A 23827-nucleotide genomic window follows, 5' to 3' on the forward strand; every position below is an offset into this window, starting at 1 on the left:
CTCACAAGAGGTCCTACTACCAGCAAAAAAATCTTCCTTTCTAATTTTCAGTTGAGCTGGTCTTTAGCGGCGTGGTGTGGTCCGCGAGGAGTATGGGCTGCCAGGGTTGCAGCCGGCGCAGGGGGTGCGGGCGCGCTTGCCCTCGCACCCCTGTACTGCGCGGAGATAGCGCCACGCACGAGAGGGCTGGCTGCGATGCCAGCACTGGCTTGCAGGTTAAAGACCTATGATTTTGGCACACATGGGCCGGTTTCACCGATTTTTTTCCCTACCCAATCTGATAGCTTTGAGAGGCTATGTCAGCGTAACTCTAACATGTCGCCTACATACTACATCTATCAGGGCTCAAACCAGGAGGCGCTGCTAACACTGATCCTAGCAAGAGCCGTGCTTCGCAGAATCTACCACCGGATCGAAAACGCGACCCACAAAAGTTCCGGCGAGAAACTCAGTGAGGTCGCCGATTTGTCGTCCACTACTATATTATTTTTTTATTGGTGTACTTAACGCAGGACAACTAATAAAGCTGTGTCCGTGTTTACTCAGGATACCGGCTGGGGTTTTGTTGCCCTAATACGATAAATTTATTACACAGAATCTATCTATATATATAAAAATGAATTGCTGTTCGTTAGTCTCGCTAAAACTCGAGAACGGCTGGACCGATTTGGCTAATTTTGGTCTTGAATTATTTGTGGAAGTCCAAAGAAGGTTTGAAAGGTAGATAAATATGAAAATGCTCGCAATTAAATAAAAATAACAATTTTGTTTTTCCTTTGATGTGTCCGCCGTCCCATCGGACGGATTCCTTTTGTTTGTTTTAAGTTTATTTTATACAAAAGTTTAGGTCTTTTATTTATCGATTGAGGCACTACGAAGTCTGCTGGATCCGCTAGTACTATAAATTCTCACAGCACATAAGTAACATGGCCATCTTATTCCTATATCTTGCAGAAGTCGGTTCCTTTATATAATAAGTATTAAGGACAACTAAGCTGATTGAAAAAAGGTAAATGTATACCAGGATACCATAAACTTGAAGAGTTAAAAATACATCAATTTTCAGTTGCGGCATCCTGTTTGCTTACGCGGCAGGTGGCATGCTATCAGCGCACGCATTGTCCTTATCAATGGCCGTACCGCCTTCCGCACTCCTGGTGTCGCTGATATGGCTGCCAGAGACACCTTCGTTTCTGATCAGCATCGGAAGGGTTCAGGTCAGGAATCTTTAAGACTTTTACTGACGGTAGGACCTCTTGTGAGTCCGCACGGTTAGGTACCATCACCCCGCCTATTTCTGCCATGAAGCAGTAATGTGTTTCGGTTTGAAGGGCGGGGCAGCCGTTGTAACTATACTGAGACCTTAGAACTTGTAACTCAGGGTGGGTGGCGCATTTACGTTGTAGATGTCTATGGGCTCCGGTAACCATTTAACACCAGGTGGGCTGTGAGTTCGTCCACCCATGTAAGCAATAAAAAAAAACTTAAGTTAATTAAGTTTTCTAAATACCACCTTTAAATGCTCTCACAAATCTTCCTTGCAGGATGCCGCAAAGATAATTTGCTGGTTCGACGGCTCCGATTTCAGGGAAGATCTCACCGATGTCATAGAACAACAAGAGGTGAGGATCAGGACCTCAGACTGCTACGGGAGTAGACGGGAGGCGATGCGACGTCAAGACTCTGACGCGTTCCAGCCCATGTTGAAGCGTAGCAGCGGCTTAGAATCTAACAGCGATAAAAAAACCGAGCAATCAGCTTGCAAAGAGTTATGTGAGTGTTCCTAACCGGTTATGTTTTCCTGGTAGTAAGATGATAGTTCTTCGGACATGACTTCTTGTACTACTTACTTACTACTGAATAATATAAAAAAACTAACAAACAATACGCTTTTATAGAAAATCCAACTAAAAAGTAAAAAATAAATGAATGCAGGGAATCCAACTCCGATAAAAAAACTGAGCAATCGGCTTGCAAAGAGTTATGTGAGTGTTCCTATACGGTTATGTTTTCCTGGTAGTAAGATGATAGTTCTTCGGACTTGACTTCTCTTGTACTGAATAATAGTTTAAAAAAACTAACAAAAAATACGCTTTTATAGAAAATCCAACTAAAAAATTAAAAATAAATCTTAATAAATTTGATTTAAAAATAGTGTAAGAAAAAAATATTTTATTGTAAAAAAAACGCGTGGGGTGCATGGTATCAGTAGTTATAAATATTTTATGAACATATATGAGTAGAAGGGTTATTTTGATAATATCCGGCGGAAAAGCACCCCACGCTTTTTTACAACAATATATCGATTGAGGCACTACGAAGTCTGCCGGGTCAGCTAGTAAAATATATTATATTTATAATTTCAATTGGCAAACAAAAAGTAATTTTTCGTAAGCAAGCAGCGTTCTTGATGCACGAGATATTTAGTATCAGAATATATATATCAGATATTTATTATTATCAGAATTTTTTACTCCTTTTTATGTTTTGCTATTAAAGTACCAGGCAAACAGAACAGGCAAAGAGGTTGTTGCAGTTAGGCATCGCCGCTCCCGGCGAGCTCTCCTCTCGTGTGCGGTGCTCATCTGCGCGGCAGCCGGATCTGGTGCAGGGGCTGTCAACAGCTTCGCAGCGGCAGTACTGAGGCACTCCTCACACGCTGTGCCGCTTCTGAACATGACAGCTTACAACTTCACGATCAACGATGGGTAAGCCTAATATTTTATTGGTAACTTTCAGTTATAGCATATGCAATGTTAATGCAACACTGGACACGTGTGCATGTTGAACACTCTGGATCCAGACCAACCTTTAGGTTAAGGTAGTTTTGATGTTAATTTTGAGTTTTTTTTTTATTATTATTACTAGCGACCCGCCCTCGCTTCGCTTCGGAAACTTTAATTTATTATTGATTTCTCCACCATTTAATGGATGTTTTTATACATATGAACCTTCCTCTCCAATCACTCTATCTATTAAAAAAAAACGCATTAAAATCCGTTGCTTACTTTTAAAGATTTAAGCATACATAGGGACAGATATAGGGACAGAGAAAGCGACTTTGTTTTATACTATGTAGTGATTATTTGATTTTTTGGAGTTTACTCCTTAAGAATCGATTTACATATATAGGCCCGGGGTATGAAAATTATGGGGACCAAAATCGTACTAGCATGTCACACGAAATGCGTTATGCGCCTGATTGGCTCCTGATTGCGTGATGCGTGCGCGCGCCAATCAGGAGCCAACGCGCGGCCGCGTTATCGCAGGTGACGCCGGGCTGCTGCGCCGGCAGTCCGCCACAAAGCCTCGTACTGATCGCGCGTTTCTCTCATTATTGTATTTTCATATATTTGTTAGTCGTTTGTTTTGTGTCTCGTTAATTTGTTAATAATCTGTAGTGTATCGTGTTGTCGTAATATAGAACTATTTCTCGTATTGTTTCGTTTAATTTTTTATATCCAGTAAACTCCAGTCGTGCGTCGGAGCGGACACACACACTTTTTTATTTTTTATTATTATTGCTTTTGTTTTATTTCGAGATTGTAGTTATTGTTCTTATTTAATTCTGGTATACTATATGAAATGTTAATGAATGTAATATGGATGCAAAATCTGAAGTAAATGAAATAAATGAAATAAAATTACGTCGCTGCTAAACAACAGCAAACAAAGCTGAGGAAGTTTGTGTGTCTTTTATTTTGTAACTGAAACAAATTATGTTCTAGGTCTCTTCCAAGGCCACTATTCGAGACCTCGGAAGCTGGTGCAATACTTTGTGGTGCCGCATTGGTACTTGGAGCTACGATAGCTACGATTACTGTTGACAAACTTGGAAGGAAAGTAAGAACCTAAGCTCTTTATAGTTATGTTGTCCTAGTCATACTTCTGACGGTAACAATAATAATATAACTCTTTATTTGACACCACATGTACAGAGTAAGCATATAAAACAAATAATAGACGGTGACATAAATTGGCGGCCTTATCGCTGAAAGCGATCTCTTCCAGGCAACCTCGCAGGGAGAGGAATAAGCAATTTAGCATGGATGGTGCTATATCTTAATAAACTTACATAAAAGTACCTCGTTTTTACCATCGCACTGCCCGCCACCGGAGTAGAGTTCATCCATACTACCTGGAGCCACTGCGGTCATCCACAGTGCGTTTCCAGAGGTCTTTTTTGCCACGTACCATCCGGCTATGGAATGAGCTCCCCTCCACGGTGTTTCCCGAGCGCTATGACATGTCCTTCTTCAAACGAGGCTTGTGGAGAGTATTAAGCGGTAGGCAGCGGCTTGGCTTTGCCCCTGGCATTGCTGAAGTCCATGGGCGACGGTAACCACTCACCATCAGGTGGGCCGTATGCTCGTCTGCCTACAAGAGTAATAAATAAAAAAAATATATATATATACTTATTAAATACAATATAAGATAGACTTAGATACGATTAAAAACAAATAAATACTAAAAATATGCGAGTAAATACAAAATAAGTAGCAACTTATACAGTTATACCGTAGGGGCCATATTATCGTGCAAGGTAGTGTGATGACGGTAGTAAAAGGATAAGATAGACAAGTCATTTAAAAGAATATCAAAGCTAAAACTCTAGTTTTGAATTTCCGTCCTATTCCAGATGCTCCTACTGTGGTCCTGCTCAGGGATAACGTGCTGCCTGATCGTTCTCGGGGTGTACTGCGACCCCCACCTGCGCCTGCACTCCTGGTACTCGCAGCGACTGTGGCCTTACACAGACGAAGACACCCAATCAAAGGAATTGATTGAAGCTTTTAATATTACGAGTAACGTAAACTTCACAAAGCCCTGGGATTATAGGATTAGTGTGGAAAGTGAGAATTTGACTGACAGCTTCATGAGGAGTACGAAGGCTGCTCGGACACATGCAGAGGAGCAAAGGATGTGGGCCCCCGTGGCTTTGCTATCTACAGTATTATTTTTGTACAACATTGGCCTGGGTTCCGTGCCTTTTGTACTCGTCTCGGAGCTTTTTTCGATAAATGTGAGTATTTTTGGTATACAACTTTATTTGTTTATTTTTAACTAGCGGCCAGCTCCGGCTCCGCTCGGATCTTTAAAAAAATTTCAACGATATTTTTGACTTTATTTTATTTTTTTAAATAAAAGAACACTTATTGTGGCATAACTATAATAGTTACACATATGATGTTGCGACACTTTTTGTAATTAATAATGTGTTCTACAAAGTTCTAGTATTCTATCATTAATAGTTTTCGCAGGGCACGCGATGTAAAGAATATTTTAGGTAATTTTTTTACACCTTGGGTTACATTATTGGAGTTTTAGGAGGTATCCTTAATTTTTTTCAAGTTTTTTTTTCAGAATAGTGTAGCTTCCAAACAGTGAAAGAATTTTTCAAATCGGTTCAGTAGTTTCGGATCCTATACAAACAAACAAACAAACAAATCTTTCCTCTTTATAATATTAGTATAAAGTTGAGTATAGATCGCGTATTTGATCACCTAAATGGCAAGGTAGAAGTCTATGCTCGGAGTATCCCAGCGAGAGTGAATTAAGAATGAGGAGATTGGGAGCAGAAGCACCATGGTAGTAGCCGACATAGTTCGAAAGGTTCCGAGGGTGAAGTCGCAGTGGGTAGAGCGTGCTGCTTGCAGAACAAAATTAAATGGCCGCTGTGCCAAAAATTTTCGAGTGGCAACCGCGTATTGGACACGCTGCGTGGGGAAACCTCCCAGGAGGACCAACAAACTACTAAAGTTCGCTGTGAAGGACTGGATGTGGACGCGCAGGTTGGCCATTATGCCTTTGGAGGGAGGTTTACATCCGGTAGTGCAGTGAGCCTACTGTCAGTGGGCTGATGATAATGATATGGTCATGACTTGCTGTTACCGCAGCCTATGGACACTGCCGACCTTAATAGCGAAATCCTTTAATTTGGATCGTAGCTAAAAAAAGTTATGGTCAAAGCACTAAGGTTTTAACTATGACTTAAACGACCTGTTTAAGGCATAACCGCTGGTCAGGTAGGAAATTAGAGAGAATTTACTGGAAAAGATGAGGGTGGCTACGAGCGAAGAATACCTGAGCATTAGTATTAAGTCTGAAGACAGTGGTTTTCTGTGCATTCCACCTATTGTATACGTTAAAGAACAACAGCACTCTTAGAACTTGAGAGAGCTGACTGATTCGAAATTTTATGGATCAGTCGCAACCTACACTTCTTGACATTTCCTTCTACTCTTATTTGGATAATCGAGAGCGAAGAGAATTGGTGTGAAGAGAGCTATAATACATGCGCTAAGACAATCAATTCAAGCGACACTACTTTTGTACAAACCGAAATATTTAATCATTTTGAATTAAAAAAAAATGCCGCCTAAGCATCTAAATAATAAAGGACTTTGCCTTATTGTCGATTTATTTTAAAAAAATTAAATTTTTTTTAGTTGATTGCTTAGATGTATGAACGAGCTCACAGCTCACTTGGTTTTAAGTGGTCACTGAAGCCCATAGACATCTACAACGTGAATGCGCCACCCACCTTGAGATATAAGTTCTAAGGTCTCAAGTATAGTTACAGCGGCTGCCCCACCCTTCAAACCGAAACGCATTACTGCTTCACGGCAGAAATAGGCAGGTTGGTGGTACCTACCGCGCGGACTCACAAGAGGTCCTTTCACCAGTTAACCAAATTCTCAATTCAAAATTTCCAGGTCCGTAGTCTGGCATCAAGTCTGCTCATTTCATGGACGTGGCTGAGCAGCTTTCTCCTTCTGAGGTACTACGGTACTATTGCTGTCTCTCTCGGTCTCCACGGAACCTATTACATATCAGCTTCCATCACGTTTCTGGCATCCTTGTACATATTCCTGGTCTTGCCCGAAACGAAAGGGAAATCGCAAGAGCAGATTGAAGAAATTCTCGACGGGCCAATGTTGGTTTTGAGGAGCACGAAGAAGAACCAAAACCAGCGATGACGTTTTTTAGATATTTTTTTGGTCTTCTAGTTGAAGTCAGGAAGGAAAATGGCCAAATACGTAATTTGTAATTTAAGCAATCAATCAATTTTTTTATTTTTCAAGAAATATAACTAAATTTATCTTTTTAGTTTGTATGTCCATTAAGAAACATTTTTTGTGCGCTTACAACAGCCTAAATATATTGATTTGTTTAGAAAACATAACTTTATGAACCAACCCTCGTATTTATAATTGAGTATTGATGTATTCTAAATACTACGTGCACGGAATCCCAAAGTAGATAACTAATGTTGTTGTAATAAGAACCTCAATAGACAAGGGTTTCCACTGCCTCAATAGTATATTCATAAAATGAGGTTCCTGACCTTTTCAAAGAATTTATAATGAGTATGGATGGAAGAAGTACGGGTCAGACAATATGACCATTATACGTACCGAGTCCATTTTGGAAGATACGTTTTTGACAATGTTTGTGATATTATTAAAACCAATGTCATATTATAAAAGGAATTGAAGATACACATCGCAGGACCAACAAACATATTATTTGTGTTCTACATGTGCATTTAGAATAAGCGTTAGTTTTTATAGATAAGTTAAAAGAAAAGCACGTGTTAGAAGATCTACACGCTATTATTAGTTCTACTGATGACTTAAGGAGTAGGGTAGGGGTCATGCCATATATCTAAGACCGGTGGTGGTTATGTATGGTGGTGGATTTTTAGATGCCACTCCACACTGTGGGTCGTGAGTTAGTCGCTCATCTACAGCCATAAAAAACACATATGTATTTATTTGGTAACTAAAATGTAGTAGCATGCCCTGCGCACACGGGTATGTAGCTACCTATTTCTTGAATAAATTTCAAAATTTCATTTATGACTAGTATTCGTGATGTATCACGCGTTGTATTGGAACCCGAAATTAGCCACAAATTTTCTGAAACAATGCCTTATGTGCCCGTGCGGTTGTAGGAAATTTGAACCTAATGGTAACCGTATTGAGGGCTCCGTACCAAGGCAATGTTCAACCGAGCGGTGATTTTGCTCTGTAAGCCGATTGTTATTATGAAATCTATACTAAATTGTTTTCATTAATCTGAGATTAGTTGTTACCTTCACAGCTTCAAAGTGGGTCTCTTTACATCCTATGTGCTTGTTACTCGAAGATACTCATGCTCGGTGTTAACAGTAATTTAAAAAAATTGTAGCCAGTGGAAAATAAATTATTTACGAATAAATACATAGGAACATAGAAGCAGTAGATTTAGATGATATTAAAATATTTGCTTTGGTATCGTTGACCGGGGAGAAGAAAGAACAGGGTAATACTTGTGAATAGACAAAAAAACCTCACTTTTGATTTCTATTAGAAATCTCCACGATAATTTCTAGAGTGAAAAAGAAGAAAGCGAATAACATCGCTCAACTTGGAACGGAATATCAACCTAGAGTATATTGGCATAGGAACTATTTACCCTTTTAACTTACTTGCGGTTGAAATAGTCAGAATTACGAAGAGTCAAATTTTTCTTTAAGCTTCGAAAGTAAGAGCTACCTCAGAGAAATCTGTCTCTATAGATGACTGGAGTGGTTAGTCCACTACTCAGGCTCCTCGCCAGTAGAAGACTTAGAACATTAAAATGAATGGTGAATAAAGTTGAACCAAAATGCAACCAAATATATTAGACTTGTATAATTATAATAATATAGTAAATAAGTGTTGAACATTTTGCGTAGATATTACATTTATTCATAATGGATATTTTTGATGACACAAACACGACAATTTGCCTGATAGACTTATTTTTGATAATAGCTAAAGTGCTATTCGTTGAAGATTTTTTTAAGGGATCGTTTTAAGATGATCCGACAATGTCCTTTAACAAATAGTTTTATGAGATCGCTACCACTGTATCATAGCTCACTTCTGCTGCCTGGAATCTTTGTGAAATATTAAATCGAAGAGTCCATAGTAGTGTTCAATCATGCACTGACATTTCTTATGTTGCAGATTGGAAAGATTCCCCATCTTTGTTTCTAAATATATTTTGTACTGTATGCTTCATGGGAAGTGTTCTGAAGAATCATTTGAGTAAATCCTGTTTACCGGTTTTTTTATATAGTTACAGCGGCTGCCCCACCCTTCAAACCAAAACGCATTACTGCTTTACGGTAGAAATAGGCAGGGTGGTGGTACCTACCCGATGAGGTCCTACTACCAGTAATTACGCAAATTACGCAATTAATTACGCATCTCCCGTCACCGGCTCAGACCTTATTCCTGCTGTGGACGCTGCGCATATCTACGGTTAAGATACTTTTGCTACGCATCATTAGGCTCTGAGAAGAATTTCCCCAGTGGTTTCCACAGTGCTAGGACAGGTCCTGTTTCAAATTAAATTTGAAAATAGCCCTCGCCTTTAGATAGAGAATGGTTTAGATGTGTTCCTAGCAATTTTTTATGTTCCTGATAATAAAATGATAAGATGCCAGATATAATCCTTTATTATCCGAGTGATTGCGCAAGACAAATATTTTTCATGTTCATGTTTTACGATACCCAAATCGAGAATCTCAAAATATATTTTGTTAAAACGTCGCGTGAATACACAGCTTAGAAATCGAATCCGTTTTTTATGTACAGAACCAATACTTAGATAATAATGCTCGAACCAAAAAGAATATTCATGTTGAATATAATTTATTTGTGGATATATTGTATGTACGTTGTATGTTTTGTATGGATGAATAAAAGCTTTATATGTGTTTGGCTTTTATATTATAAATGTATTGTAAGCACATTCCTAATGAAAATCTATTGATTATTTATCGAGACACCTAATCTGTTTAGAAAAATATATGTCTTTTAATGCTTTGACGGATACGCAAGCTTGCGGCTTATCTGGTTCTAAGTATTTACTGGAGCCCATGGACATCAGAACGTGAATGCCCAAGCTCAGCTTAAGACATGGGGTCAAGTCTCAAGCGTATATAAAACAAATATTAATATGCATCATTCTTTTATTTCAATAACCAACAAAATAAACATATTATCTTAATCATAATATTTAAATAACGTTAGATCAATAGTCTTTTACGAACACACACAGCCTAATTACAAAAAAAAAATGGTGCGCATGCAGCTTGGTGCACATGAAAGAAGTGAAACATCTTTTGCGGTATGTAGTATTGTGGTTATCTTTATTTATCATCCTTAAATCAAATTTATCTTGTATAAGGGAATGCTGTGTATAAGAGTAAAGACCTAGCTTGCTTTCTCCCTCTCTCCAAAGTCAAGTGGATCGCGAGACGCTCTGTCTATTTTCTCACTCTCGCTCGTCCTAAATTGTATTTTTTCTCTCTAACCGTAACGAATCTGTCGCGAGTTAAATTTAACTCTCAACGCGCCTAAAGAAGTTTCACTTCAACAATAGGAAGTCAAATGACTCCGCTATTACAGCCTAATATTACCTAAAACGATATCTTCATACATTTTTTGTGTTAAAGGCACGTATTCCCCTAACTTCTGATCTAAGAAGTAAAGGGGATCCTTGCATACATTTACATTATAAGCTACTTCCATTAGCTCTTTCTTTTTTAGTTTAAACGTGGCTGTTAACGGAGTTTGGGGGAGGATTCTCAGAAAGAGCGGCCGAGCGTAGACCGGCAGGGAGGTCTTTAGTCCTTTTGACAATGCAGCTATGTCTATATTGTGATCCGGGTCAGCTAGTGCCGCCATACCAGCTTTGCCTTCGGTGTTCGGTATCTGTTAAGGAAGTTTAGCAGATATTGATAGGGGAAACAATGTTTTTGGGTAGAAGGTATCGGAAAACCGCATAGATGCTTCAGCTTGTAGAATGGTATCGCTAATATGATCAAACGATTTGTGGGTGTAAATGAACCGGCTTTAAATATTTTTTGGGGTTATAGACATTTTATTGTGAATCCAACCAACCACTTTGAAATATAAGTTTGAAGGTTCTCTCTCCCTCCAAATCGGAAGGTGAGAGTTTTGGGTCAAAATAGCCAGATAGTACTTTTGTGGGTAATATGCTTATGTTTCGTTTAAATAAGCAAAGATTAAAGGGTTTACAATAAAGTGATTTTCTTTATAATTTTTTTGTTGGTCTAGTGCTTAATAATCTTTTTTATCATGGAATGCTGCTCCGGTTTTTAATCCGTGTTGTTGAAGATAGTTAGATTAGTTAGATAGAAGAAGTAGATAGTAAAAAAGGAGAGGGAAATCTCGAGGTCATCGACATTGGAACGTTCGTTCTTTTTTTTTTATTGCTTAGATTGGTGGACGAGCTCACAGCCCACCTGGTGTTAAGTAGTTACTGGAGCCCATAGACATCTACAAGGTAAATGCGCCACTCATCTTGAGATATAAGTTCTAAGGTCTCAAGTATAGTCACAACGGCTGCCCCACCCTTCATACCGAAACGCATTACTGCTTCACGGCAGAAATAGGCGGGTTGGTGGTACCCACCCGCGCGGACTCACAAGAGATCCTGCCACCAGTAAATTCGTTCGTAATTAAAGAACTGTTCGACTTACTGTAACGCCATAGACAATAGCATCCTTCAGTCCAACTAGATTGCTAATAACCCCCTCAACTTCTGCAGTCGAAACGTTTTCGCCGCGCCATCTGGAAGGCAACACATTAACAATCTGAGTTTCTATATAATTAGTTAAGTTGAGTTGAGCCCATCAGATTTTCCTAGTAGACGCCGTCGTCCATCAAGAGATAAGGTCTAAGTATTGATTGTTTTGATTAAAGATTGCTCAAGGCTTCAAATCAGAACGCTTGGCTGTTTTGCGGTAAAAATGAAGTACAGCTTTTTTTCTGCTTAGATGGGTGGACTAGCTCACAGCCCACCTGGTGTTAAGTGGTTACTGGAGCATATAGACATCTACAACGTAAATGCGCCACCCACCTTGAGATATAAGTTCTAAGGTCTCAAGTATACCACGTTACCACTTGTTACCACGAGCTCACAGTACGCCATACAACTAGTAATCATGCCATAACATTATTTCGGCTCAATTCCTGTTACACGACGCGTGAATGCGTTCTTCAAGAAGTGCCAATTTTACGGGAACGTGTCTTAAAGCAAATTTATTTTAAACGACAAAGGGTAGACTTTCTCACGAGTGGGTGTTAAGGCTGACTAGACGACGATCGGAATGTTATATTCGGAATTTGCACATTATGTGCTCTTATCTTGAAAATTTCGTTAGCGCGATATAGGTCTTCAGCGTAACTACTACTACATAGAATATAATTAAACACTACTGTCTATCATAGAACTACCATTTTATAATACAAGGTCGGCCAAAAGAAATCACCCTATTGGAAGATGCTCTTATTTTTGCAAATGGCCGTCAATGCCAAATCTGTTTTGACATTTGTGGACTAGACATGTGTAGAATACAAGTGAACAAGTCACGGAGCTGTACACTCCCCAAGAATGCAGAATAATCCTGTCTATATTCTGAAGGCGGCATTCCCGGGTTGCCTCATCTCTCGTTTTGGCGATTTGCACTGGCCCGCAAGATCGCCCGATTTAACCGTTCCAGGCTTTTTTTGTGGGGTTTTTTGAAGTCCCGGGCTTACGTGAACAAGCTCGAGACCCTCAAGATCAACATTCGACACGAGTGCGAGAATCTGTCGCCCAAAGTTCTTGCCGAAGTGATGAAAAATGCCATAAAACGAGCCTGTAAGGCAATCAATTGTGACGACGCCCATTTGGCCGATATCATTTTCTCGACTTACCAATAAAATTGTAAAGGTTCAAATAAAGATAATCAAAAAACAGAATCGAAGTTTTTCATTTAGAAAAAAAATGAGAGCCAAAAAACATCGGATGACTTCTTTTGGCCCACGTTGTATATGTCGCAGTCTCTGTAAGTGTTAACAATTGAGTTTTTTCGGAAACGTCAAGTTGTTCAGTTGGGTAAGTAGTCTAGTTAACAAGTTCAAAAACGTGTTAAATAGACATAAAGCTCCTAAAAATATGTACGATAGCTCATTGGATGCGGAATGATGTCTACAAAAATGGTTTTTAAGGGCTTATTAGCACATAAAAAATTGCGATTGTTATAAACAAAATAAGATTTAAAAAAAAAGGAATTTGGTTTTTCCTTAATTATTTCTAAAATAATGATATTTAAGGAATTTTGAAAAAAGATCCTGAAAGAGGAGGAAATTTCCAATATAAAAGTCCCAACTCCCGGAATTCTATCTCTATTATTTATAAAAAAAAAATTACGCTGAAAATAGCGCTCCGCGAGGTCGTTACGGCATAGGCGCGCCGTCTAAAAAGCCGGTATATCACCGAAAATATTTTTTTATAGTATTAAATAACAATTAAAAAATTTAAATAAATTATGGTGTAATCTAAACACTTGAACGAAAAAAACCTCGGTGAAAAAAAAATTTTATATCGATTTTTCAAAAATTTACACCATTGTTAATTAACTAACTTTTTTCCAATCTCTGTTTTTATAAATTACGGTATAAAAGTTACAATATTCATCTATAAATTTTTCCCTTCGTGGAGCTCTTATCATTTAAGTACTTAATAAAGTTAAGCAAAAAAAATTTTTTAATCTTTATTATTTTGATAATTATATTTTTTTTTAATTAACAAAAAATTTAATTTCTAAAAAATGTTATGAAAAATAGTTTTTTTTCGTAATATCTTAATATTGCTGTTTTTGCATCTACCATAGGTATCAATTAACATTTAAAAAAAAAACTTTACGCTATTTGTTAAGAAATTGTTTATAAACAAATACACTATTTTGGGATTTTTTTAAAAAAAATTTTTACCGTCTTATTGTATAGGTGAAATAAAGATTTAAAAAAAAAAAAAATTCTTAAATAAATGTTTTAATTGTTTAAAATCGTTTTTTTTATATTTCAATTGTTTAAATAATTAGTTAAGAAATTATTTTTTCTTAAAAATCATCATTGACTTTTTTTAGCGGATTAACAAAGAAATACATTTTTTTATAAATAATTTCATTGTTTATTAACTTAACAATTTGTTATAAAAAATTAATATTAATCGTTATATTTTTTTTCGAAGACTACAAAAAATTACAAAAACAACCATACATAACAAAATATAGAAAAATTTTTTTTTTATTTTTTACAGCATTTTTAGATATTATATGATAATGAAATTACAGCCGTTACATAATTTGTCAAGCTATAAATTGTTATAACTTTTAAACTATAAGAGATACGGTAAAGGACACTCAGGTCATTTTTATAAAGGATTTATTTATCTTTAAAATAAATTCAAAATCGATCCTGTAACTATTGTTTATCAGTTATAAGCATTTGTTTATAAAAATTTAAGATTTTTTTGATATTTTTTGAAATTTCATAGCTTATAATTTGTTGAATAATATAGATACAGCTACGGACCCAAAAACTTTTTTGTTCTATGATAAAATATCTTTCTAATTACGTATAAATCATAGAAATATATAATTTTGTTTAAATAATATACTAGTTTTAATTTATACTTACCTCATTTACATTCTGCTATCGATCAGTTTTCATTTATTTATCAAATGCTTATAACAACTGATAAACAATAGTTACAGGATCGATTTTGAATTTATTTTAAAGATAAATAAATCCTTTATAAAAATGACCTGAGTGTCCTTTACCGTATCTCTTATAGTTTAAAAGTTATAACAATTTATAACTGCTGATGCTCATTCACAAACCCAGAGTGTTATCCATACTCTGGACGATTTGGCATCTTACAAAAATAAAATTCCTGTGCTTAAGCACATCCCTAAGGGGGCCAGGAATTTAGTCGCAGGAAAGCTCAGAGTGATTATGGACGGCTGCATAAACAATAACGGTGTGGCGGACTGGGTTTCCTTGTTGTCATTTTCTTACACGACTCTGAGAATTCCAGATCGAGGTGACCCCCGTTCGCTTACTGCAAAGGTTAAGGAGAATGCAAACAATAATAGCCCGTATTTTTTAGAGGACTTCAAACACAAGCCACGATCCATTGTCAAAAGAATCGAAGCCAAGGTTCATGAGGGTGATTTGCGTGGAGCTGTCCGTCTTTTAGTGTCGGAGGATTCTTTAGCACCTTTTAACAATGAGACCTTAAGCGCATTACGTGATAAACATCCTACTCCTTTTCGTCCCTTATCATTGCCGCCAGCGCCTGATTCTAGTTGCCCTTTTTTGACTGTCAACTCGGAGGATGTTGCAGACGCAATTAGTTCCTTTTATAGCGGCTCTGCACCTGGCCTTGATGGTCTACGTCCAAACCATTTAAAGGAGCTCATTTCCCCTTCCGCCGGTGAAAATGGTGTTCGTCTATTGCACTCAATTACAGACTTATGCAATTTCATACTAAGAGGTACGGTTAATGTACAGGTGTGTCCTTATTTGTACGGAGGTAGCTTATGCGCTCTAACTAAGAAGGACGGCGGTGTGAGACCAATTGCGGTGGGGTCTGTGCTGCGTCGTCTCGCTGCCAAGCTTGGGTGTCGGTCTGTAAGGAATGAAATGGCCTCGTACTTGCAGCCCCACCAGCTGGGCTTCGGGACTGCTCTTGGGTGTGAGGCCGCCATTCATGCTACCCGTGCATTTGCTATGAGCAGGGAGAGCTGTAACAGTGCAATTGTAAAGCTTGATATAAGGAATGCTTTTAATAGCTTAGAGAGAGATATAATTTTAAATGAAATCAAGGAAAGGATTCCGGCTTTATACCCATTCTTGTATCAGTGTTACAGCTCTTCCAGCAAGTTATTCTTTATGGAATCTTCCATTGACTCAGAGGTAGGTGCCCAGCAGGGCGATCCTCTTGGCCCATTAATTTTTAGTCTTGCTATCCACATCATTATAAAGACCGTCAAGTCACCTTTAAACCTATGGTATTTAGATGACGGCACAATAGGTGGTCCCCCAGATTCCGTGCTAGACGACATCAGACTTTTATTTCCGAAGTTGCGAGATGTCGGCTTGGAGGTTAATACTGGGAAATGTGAGGTATACTTTTCTACTGAAGTATCAGCAAGCGTAGTTAATGATTTTCAGGAGTTGGTTCCAGGTATCAAAGTTTTGAATAAAAGTAATTTCATTTTGCTTGGTACTCCAATATTTCAGGATGGAGTTCCAAGTTCTCTGGAAATAAAAAGGCAGTTATTGTCGTCATTGCGCGGCAATCTATTGAGCTTATCATCTCACGTGGCTCTCCTCTTGCTTCGTTGTTGCTTTTCGATGCCTCGTTTGACGTATTTGGTGAGAACTTGTCCAACGTGGCTTTTCACTCAAGATGTGGCCCAGCTTGATGCTTTGTTGAGGGATACACTGGAGGCTATTTTAAACGTAAGCTTGGATGACAGACAATGGTGCCAGGCTGTTTTACCTATACGTCATGGCGGCCTGGGGGTGCGACAGATGGAGCGTACTGGGCTCGCTGCTTTCCTGGCTTCGTGTTATGGAGTTGTAGACTTTGTTGCTAAGTTACTGGGTACGAATGGTGATGGATCTACGATTCCGTTTGCGAGCGAGGCTTTGGCGGCTTGGGGCCTTTTATGTCCGAATGAGGCGCTCCCGGTGAACAGGAGCTCGCAGAGGTGTTGGGATGATGTGCTGTGCAAGCTGACTTTGTCAACTTTGCTAGGAGACGCCGCTGGAGTTGAATTAGCGCGCCTGAAAGCGGTCTCCAGTCCGGAATCTGGTGCTTGGTTGCAAGCATTGCCTTCACCACAGCTGGGGACACTTCTTGATAATAATTCATTGAGAGTGGCCACAGCTTTGAGACTCGGTTGCAGCATTTGCGAGCCCCATCGATGTGTCTGTGGTAGTATGGTGGATGCCGCCGGGCTGCATGGACTGAGTTGTGTTAGATCGGCTGGCCGCTTCCCGAGACACCATGCACTTAATGATATTATTCGACGTGCTTTGGTCTCTGCAAATATCCCGTGTGTGTTGGAACCACCAGGCCTCAGCAGGTCGGATGGTAAGAGGCCGGATGGTTTGACTCTGATTCCTTGGGAAAAGGGACGCTGCTTGTTATGGGACGCAACCTGTAGCTGTACGTACGCGGCGTGTCATTTATCTGGGACCCGACAATGTGCGGGCTTTGCTGCTGAGGCGTCGGCTAAAACGAAGCATGCCAAGTACGATGCTCTGAAATCTACATACCTGTTTGTTCCAGTGGCAGTGGAAACGACGGGTGTGTGGAGTTCGGAGGCCAAAAAGTTTATTGCCGCAATTGGCCACCGCCTCAGAGGGCAAGGCCACGATCCTCGGTCTGGGTCGTACCTGGTTCAGAGATTATCCATTGCCATACAGCGTGGCAATGCTGCTAGCATTCCGATAGAGGCACCCGTCACGCGCGGACGTGCTCATCGACCACTCGATCGCCCGGCCTTTGTTCGCCCGGCTTTTGTTAGCCCGGCCATTGTTCGCGCGGCCTGTGTTCGTGGTACATCTGCCGACTAAGTGCTCTTCCTGGAAGTTTTTATTTGTTTTGTTTCCTTTTGTTATTTCTGTGTTCGTGGTACATCTGCCGACAAACTGTCTTCCTGGAAGTGTTTAATTGTTTTGTTTCTTTTTGTTATTTCCGTTTTGTTGTGATTTTTCTTTGTCCTGCAGTAATCGTGCCGCATCGCCACCTGTGTTCAATAGAACCGCTCAGGTCCGAGAAGTTGGGGCCTCGCCGCAAGGCGAGTGTTTTCTAAGACCCAGGGTAGCCCCACCTGGGCACGTAGACATCATGGACGCTGTATTTGCGGAATTTCTCCGGCTTCGCTACCCAAAGCTCACTTCCGAGTTTCAGGCGTTCAAGGCCGATCACACTGCGAGCCCTCTCGTGGACTCCACCGAGCTCGCTGCTCCTGCGTCGCCTGTACCTGCGTGCAAAGCTTCTGCATCGAGCACCGCAGCCTCCGTCGTGCCTGCCGTTCCCGCGTCGCCTATACTGGCGAGTAAAACTGCTGCGTCGTCCGCCGTGGTCACCGTTCCAGCAGCGCGATCATCCGCGGCCTCCGTCGCGCCGTCCAAAACACCTACTCGTAGGTCACCTGCGCCCGCCTCCTCGTCCTCCGACTCTGACTCGGAGATGGAGGTCGACCTCGCTCCCGCCTCATCGACGGATGGATTCACCCTGGTGCAAAAGGGTAAGAAGCGTGCCGCGGAGTCTCGAGCTCCCGCGGCCGCTAAAATTAGCAAAGCCGCGAACGCGTCGCGCCCCCGCCCTCAGACTCCCGTTGCGCCTCCAGCCCGTGCCACTTCGTCGCCGCGTCCGGTGGCACAAAATAAAGCCCAGACCCCTCCCCCGGTAATCCTTCAAGAGAAGGCAGCTTGGGAACGAGTTTCCCTGGCCCTTAAGGCCAAAAATATCAATTTTACGAATGCCCGTAACCTCGCGAACGGCATTCAAATTAAGGTTCGAACATCCGACGACCATAGGGCCCTCTCTTCTTACCTCCGTAAGGAGCGTATAAGTTTCCACACATATACGCTCCAGGAGGAGCGCGAACTCCGTGCCGTTATACGTGGCATCCCTAAAGAGTTGGATGCCGAGCTCGTCAAGGCCGACCTTCTCGAACAAGGCCTACCGGTTAACTCCGTACACCGCATGCACACAGGCCGCGGAAGGGAGCCATATAATATGGTTCTCGTCGCCCTCCAGCCTACCCCCGAGGGTAAGCAAATATTCAACATCCGAACGGTCTGTAGCCTTTCCGGAATCGCAGTCGAAACCCCACACAAGAAAGGCACACCTAGCCAGTGCCATAACTGCCAATTATACGGGCATTCTTCCCGTAACTGTCACGCGCGCCCCCGATGCGTCAAGTGCTTAGGCGATCACGCCACGGCCCTATGCACTCGCGATCAAAAAACCGCGACAGAACCGCCTAGCTGCGTCCTGTGTCGAACACAGGGTCACCCCGCAAATTACCGCGGATGCCCCCGAGCCCCGAAAATAAATCGCCGCGTCGCCCGCCAAAACCGCCTCCGAGCTTCCGGCCCAGACATCAAAGCCTCGGCACCCTCTGTGTCGCAGGCTAAGCCAGCGTTCGTTCCGGCGCCGGTGCCCAGTGTCTCGGCCTGGGCGAAACCGCTGCCGTACATGAACACGGCTACAACTCCCTCCTCCGCGATTCGTCCCGCCCCCGCGACTCGTCCCTCTCCCGCGACTTGCCCTCCGACCGCGTCCGACAATCTCGCTTTAGCGATCGACTTCTTTCAGTCGATCAACTTTGAGCGCGTTAACGCTTTGGGCGACGCCATTCGCTCTGCCTCCACTGCACAACACTTTATCGCCGTTGTGCAAGAATACGCCGACGTATACGCGTCATTAAATACGTACGTCCTCCCCTCACTCCGCCGGTAATCAATGGCGTATATAAGTAGAATAAAGCCCCTATCCGTAACGATAGGATTTTTTAACGCTTACGGTCTCGCAAATCAGCGTGATCAGGTTTCTGACTTTTTGCGTGACCATCAAATTGATATCTTTTTAGTGCAGGAGACCCTACTTAAGCCCGCGCGCCGTGACCCTAAAATCGCGAACTATAACATGGTCAGGAACGACAGGCTCTCTGCTCGTGGTGGTGGTACCGTCATTTACTATAGAAGAGCCCTGCATTGCGTCCCACTCGATCCTCCCGCGCTCGCTAATATCGAAGCATCAGTGTGCCGAATCTCACTGACGGGACACGCGCCGATCGTTATCGCGTCCGTTTATCTTCCACCGGATAAGATCGTTCTAAGCAGTGATATCGAGGCGCTGCTCGGCATGGGGAGCTCTGTCATTCTGGCGGGCGACCTAAATTGTAAACACATTAGGTGGAACTCACACACCACAACCCCGAATGGCAGGCGGCTTGACGCGTTAGTCGATAATCTCGCCTTCGATATCGTCGCTCCGCTAATCCCGACTCACTACCCGCTAAATATCGCGCATCGCCCGGATATACTCGACATAGCGTTATTAAAAAACGTAACTCTGCGCTTACACTCGATCGAAGTAGTTTCAGAGTTAGATTCAGACCACCGTCCCGTCGTTATGAAGCTCGGTCGCGCTCCCGATTCCGTTCCCGTCACGAGGACTGTGGTGGATTGGCACACGCTGGGCATCAGCCTGGCTGAATCTGATCCACCATCGCTACCGTTTAGCCCGGACTCTACCCCGTCTCCTCAGGAAGCCGCTGAAGCCATAGACATCTTAACGTCACACATCACCTCGACATTAGATAGGTCATCGAAACAAGTTGTAGCGGAGGACTTCCTTCACCGCTTCAAATTGTCCGACGATATTAGGGAACTCCTTAGAGCTAAGAACGCCTCGATACGCGCCTACGACAGGTATCCTACCGCGGAAAATCGTATTCGAATGCGTGCCCTACAACGCGACGTAAAGTCTCGCATCGCCGAAGTCCGAGATGCCAGATGGTCTGATTTCTTAGAAGGACTCGCGCCCTCCCAAAGGTCTTACTACCGCTTAGCTCGTACTCTCAAATCGGATACGGTAGTAACTATGCCCCCCCTCGTAGGCCCCTCAGGCCGACTCACGGCGTTCGATGATGACGAAAAAGCAGAGCTGCTGGCCGATACATTGCAAACCCAGTGCACGCCCAGCACTCAATCCGTGGACCCTGTGCATGTAGAATTAGTAGACAGTGAGGTAGAACGCAGAGCCTCCTTGCCACCCTCTGATGTGCTACCACCCGTCACCCCGATGGAAGTTAAAGACTTGATCAAAGACCTACGTCCTCGCAAGGCTCCCGGTTCCGACGGTATATCCAACCGCGTTATTAAACTTCTACCCGTCCAACTCATCGTGATGTTGGCATCTATTTTCAATGCCGCTATGGCGAACTGTATCTTTCCCGCGGTGTGGAAAGAAGCGGACGTTATCGGTATACATAAACCTGGTAAACCAAAAAATCATCCGACGAGCTACCGCCCGATTAGCCTCCTCATGTCTCTAGGCAAACTGTATGAGCGTCTGCTCTACAAACGCCTCAGAGACTTCGTCTCATCCAAGGGCATTCTCATCGATGAACAATTCGGATTCCGTACAAATCACTCATGCGTTCAACAGGTGCACCGCCTCACGGAGCACATTCTTGTGGGGCTTAATCGACCAAAACCGTTATACACGGGAGCTCTCTTCTTCGACGTCGCAAAAGCGTTCGACAAAGTCTGGCACAACGGTTTGATTTTCAAACTATTCAACATGGGTGTGCCGGATAGTCTCGTGCTCATCATACGGGACTTCTTGTCGAACCGCTCTTTTCGATATCGAGTCGAGGGAACCCGCTCCTCCCCACGACCTCTCACAGCTGGAGTCCCGCAAGGCTCTGTCCTCTCACCCCTCCTATTTAGCTTATTCGTTAACGATATTCCCCGGTCGCCGCCGACCCATTTAGCTTTATTCGCCGACGACACGACTGTTTACTATTCCAGTAGAAACAAGTCCCTAATCGCGAAGAAGCTTCAGAGCGCAGCCCTAGCCCTAGGACAGTGGTTCCGAAAATGGCGCATAGACATCAACCCAGCGAAAAGTACTGCGGTGCTCTTTCAGAGGGGAAGCTCCACACGGATTTCCTCCCGTATTAGGAGGAGGAATCTCACACCCCCGATTACTCTCTTTAGTCAATCCATACCCTGGGCCAGGAAGGTCAAGTACCTGGGCGTTACCCTGGATGCATCGATGACATTCCGCCCGCATATAAAATCAGTCCGTGACCGTGCCGCGTTTATTCTCGGTAGACTCTACCCCATGATTTGTAAGCGGAGTAAAATGTCCCTTCGGAACAAGGTGACACTTTACAAAACTTGCATAAGGCCCGTCATGACTTACGCGAGTGTGGTGTTCGCTCACGCGGCCCGCACGCACATAGACACCCTTCAATCTCTACAATCCCGCTTTTGCAGGTTAGCCGTCGGAGCTCCGTGGTTCGTGAGGAACGTTGACCTACACGACGACCTGGGCCTCGAATCTATACAGAAATACATGAAGTCAGCGTCGGAACGGTACTTCGATAAGGCTATGCGTCATGATAATCGCCTTATCGTAGCCGCCGCTGACTACTCCCCGAATCCTGATCATGCAGGAGCCAGTCACCGTCGACGCCCTAGACACGTCCTTACGGATCCATCAGATCCAATAACCTTCGCACTAGACGCCTTCAGCTCTAGGAGCAGGCTTAGGGACCTCGGTAACCGTACTCGTCGAACTCGACAAAGAGTTCGCCGTGCAACCTAACCCATGAATCAGCTCGCTGAGTTTCTCGCCGGATCTTCTCAGCGGGTCGCGATTCCGATCCGGTAGTAGATTCATTCGCGAAGCAGCTGCTCTTGAGCTGTTAGGTCTCCTTCGGAGGCGCTCGGGTAGCTGTTAGCAAATCCCACCCCTCCTGGCTGAGCCTTTGCTCGCCCACCTGTCCTGGTGAAACTGGAAAGGCCTCCGGGCCACCAGTAATCCTTCAATCATAAAAAAAAATAAAAAAAAATGCTGCTAGCGTAATGGGTACTTTCGGGCCGGGTGCGATCCAGAGTGGCTTGTTTGACTAGCCGATGCCTACGCGCGCATTGCTGTTAGCGTGGACCTTTATGTTATATATGACGACGCTCGCAGCTGAAAGTAAGTATTGTACTTTTTGACGAAGCATGTTGCTGATAACTTTATTTCTGTAATCTGACGAAGCATGTTGCGGATTTATAACTTGACAAATTATGTAACGGCTGTAATTTCATTATCATTTAATATCTAAAAATGAGTAAAAAATACAAAAAAAAAATTTCTATATTTTGTTATGTATGGTTGTTTTTGTAATTTTTTGTAGTCTTCAAAAAAAAATATAACGATTAATATTAATTTTTTATAACAAATTGTTAAGTTAATAAACAATAAAATTATTTATAAAAAAATGTATTTCTTTGTTAATCCGCTGAAAAGAGTCAATGATGATTTTTAAGAAAAAAATAATTTCTTAACTAATTATTTAAACAATTGAAATATGAAAAAAACGATTTTAAACAATTAAAACATTTATTTAAGAAATTTTTTTTTTTAATTCTTTATTTCACCTATACAATAAGACGGTAATTTTTTTTTTTTTAAATCCCAAAATAGTCTATTTATTTATAAACAATTTCTTAACAAACAGCGTAAATTTTTTTTTTAAATGTTAATTGATACCTATGGTAGATGCAAAAACAGCAATATTAAGATATTACGAAAAAAAACTATTTTTCATAACATTTTTTAGAAATTAAATTTTTTGTTAATTAAAAAAAAATATAATTATCAAAATAATAAAGATTAAAAAATTTTTTTGCTTAACTTTATTAAGTACTTAAATGATAAGAGCTCCACGAAGGGAAAAATTTATAGATGAATATTGTAACTTTTATACCGTAATTTATAAAAACAGAGATTGGAAAAAAGTTAGTTAATTAACAATGGTGTAAATTTTTGAAAAATCGATATAAAATTTTTTTTTCACCGAGGTTTTTTTCGTTCAAGTGTTTAGATTACACCATAATTTATTTAAATTTTTTAATTGTTATTTAATACTATAAAAAAATATTTTCGGTGATATACCGGCTTTTTAGACGGCGCGCCTATGCCGTAACGACCTCGCGGAGCGCTATTTTCAGCGTAAATTTTTTTTTATAAATAATAGAGATAGAATTCCGGGAGTTGGGACTTTTATATTGGAAATTTCCTCCTCTTTCAGGATCTTTTTTCAAAATTCCTTAAATATCATTATTTTATAAATAATTAAGGAAAAACCAAATTCCTTTTTTTTTAAATCTTATTTTGTTTATAA

At 41.4% G+C, this 23827-nt stretch overlaps 2 protein-coding genes across 3 annotated transcripts in view; one reads left to right on the plus strand and one right to left on the minus strand.

Annotated features, from left to right (window-relative positions):
• Window positions 1-9751, plus strand: part of LOC101743980 (facilitated trehalose transporter Tret1-like) — a 61373-nt gene extending 51622 nt beyond the window's left edge. The window contains exons 4-10 of the mRNA XM_004927653.5: window positions 52-215; window positions 1067-1217; window positions 1545-1773; window positions 2537-2708; window positions 3729-3843; window positions 4640-5023; window positions 6717-9751. Of these exons, the coding sequence (XP_004927710.2) occupies window positions 52-215; window positions 1067-1217; window positions 1545-1773; window positions 2537-2708; window positions 3729-3843; window positions 4640-5023; window positions 6717-6980 (1479 nt within the window). The 3' untranslated portion in view covers window positions 6981-9751. The remainder of the gene's footprint in view (window positions 1-51; window positions 216-1066; window positions 1218-1544; window positions 1774-2536; window positions 2709-3728; window positions 3844-4639; window positions 5024-6716) is intronic.
• A 237-nt stretch (window positions 9752-9988) lies between these two features.
• The window catches only part of LOC101737024 (long-chain fatty acid transport protein 4), a 33060-nt gene continuing 19221 nt past the window's right edge, over window positions 9989-23827 (minus strand). For both annotated transcript variants that reach the window (XM_038018183.2, XM_062674239.1), the window contains 2 exons: window positions 11543-11633; window positions 9989-10751 (listed from right to left, as the gene is read on the minus strand). In XM_038018183.2, the coding sequence (XP_037874111.1) occupies window positions 10440-10751; window positions 11543-11633 (403 nt within the window). In that variant the 3' untranslated portion in view covers window positions 9989-10439. The remainder of the gene's footprint in view (window positions 10752-11542; window positions 11634-23827) is intronic.

The sequence above is a fragment of the Bombyx mori genome, chromosome 20 (assembly GCF_030269925.1).
Source record: "Bombyx mori chromosome 20, ASM3026992v2".
Classification (NCBI taxonomy): domain Eukaryota; kingdom Metazoa; phylum Arthropoda; class Insecta; order Lepidoptera; family Bombycidae; genus Bombyx; species Bombyx mori.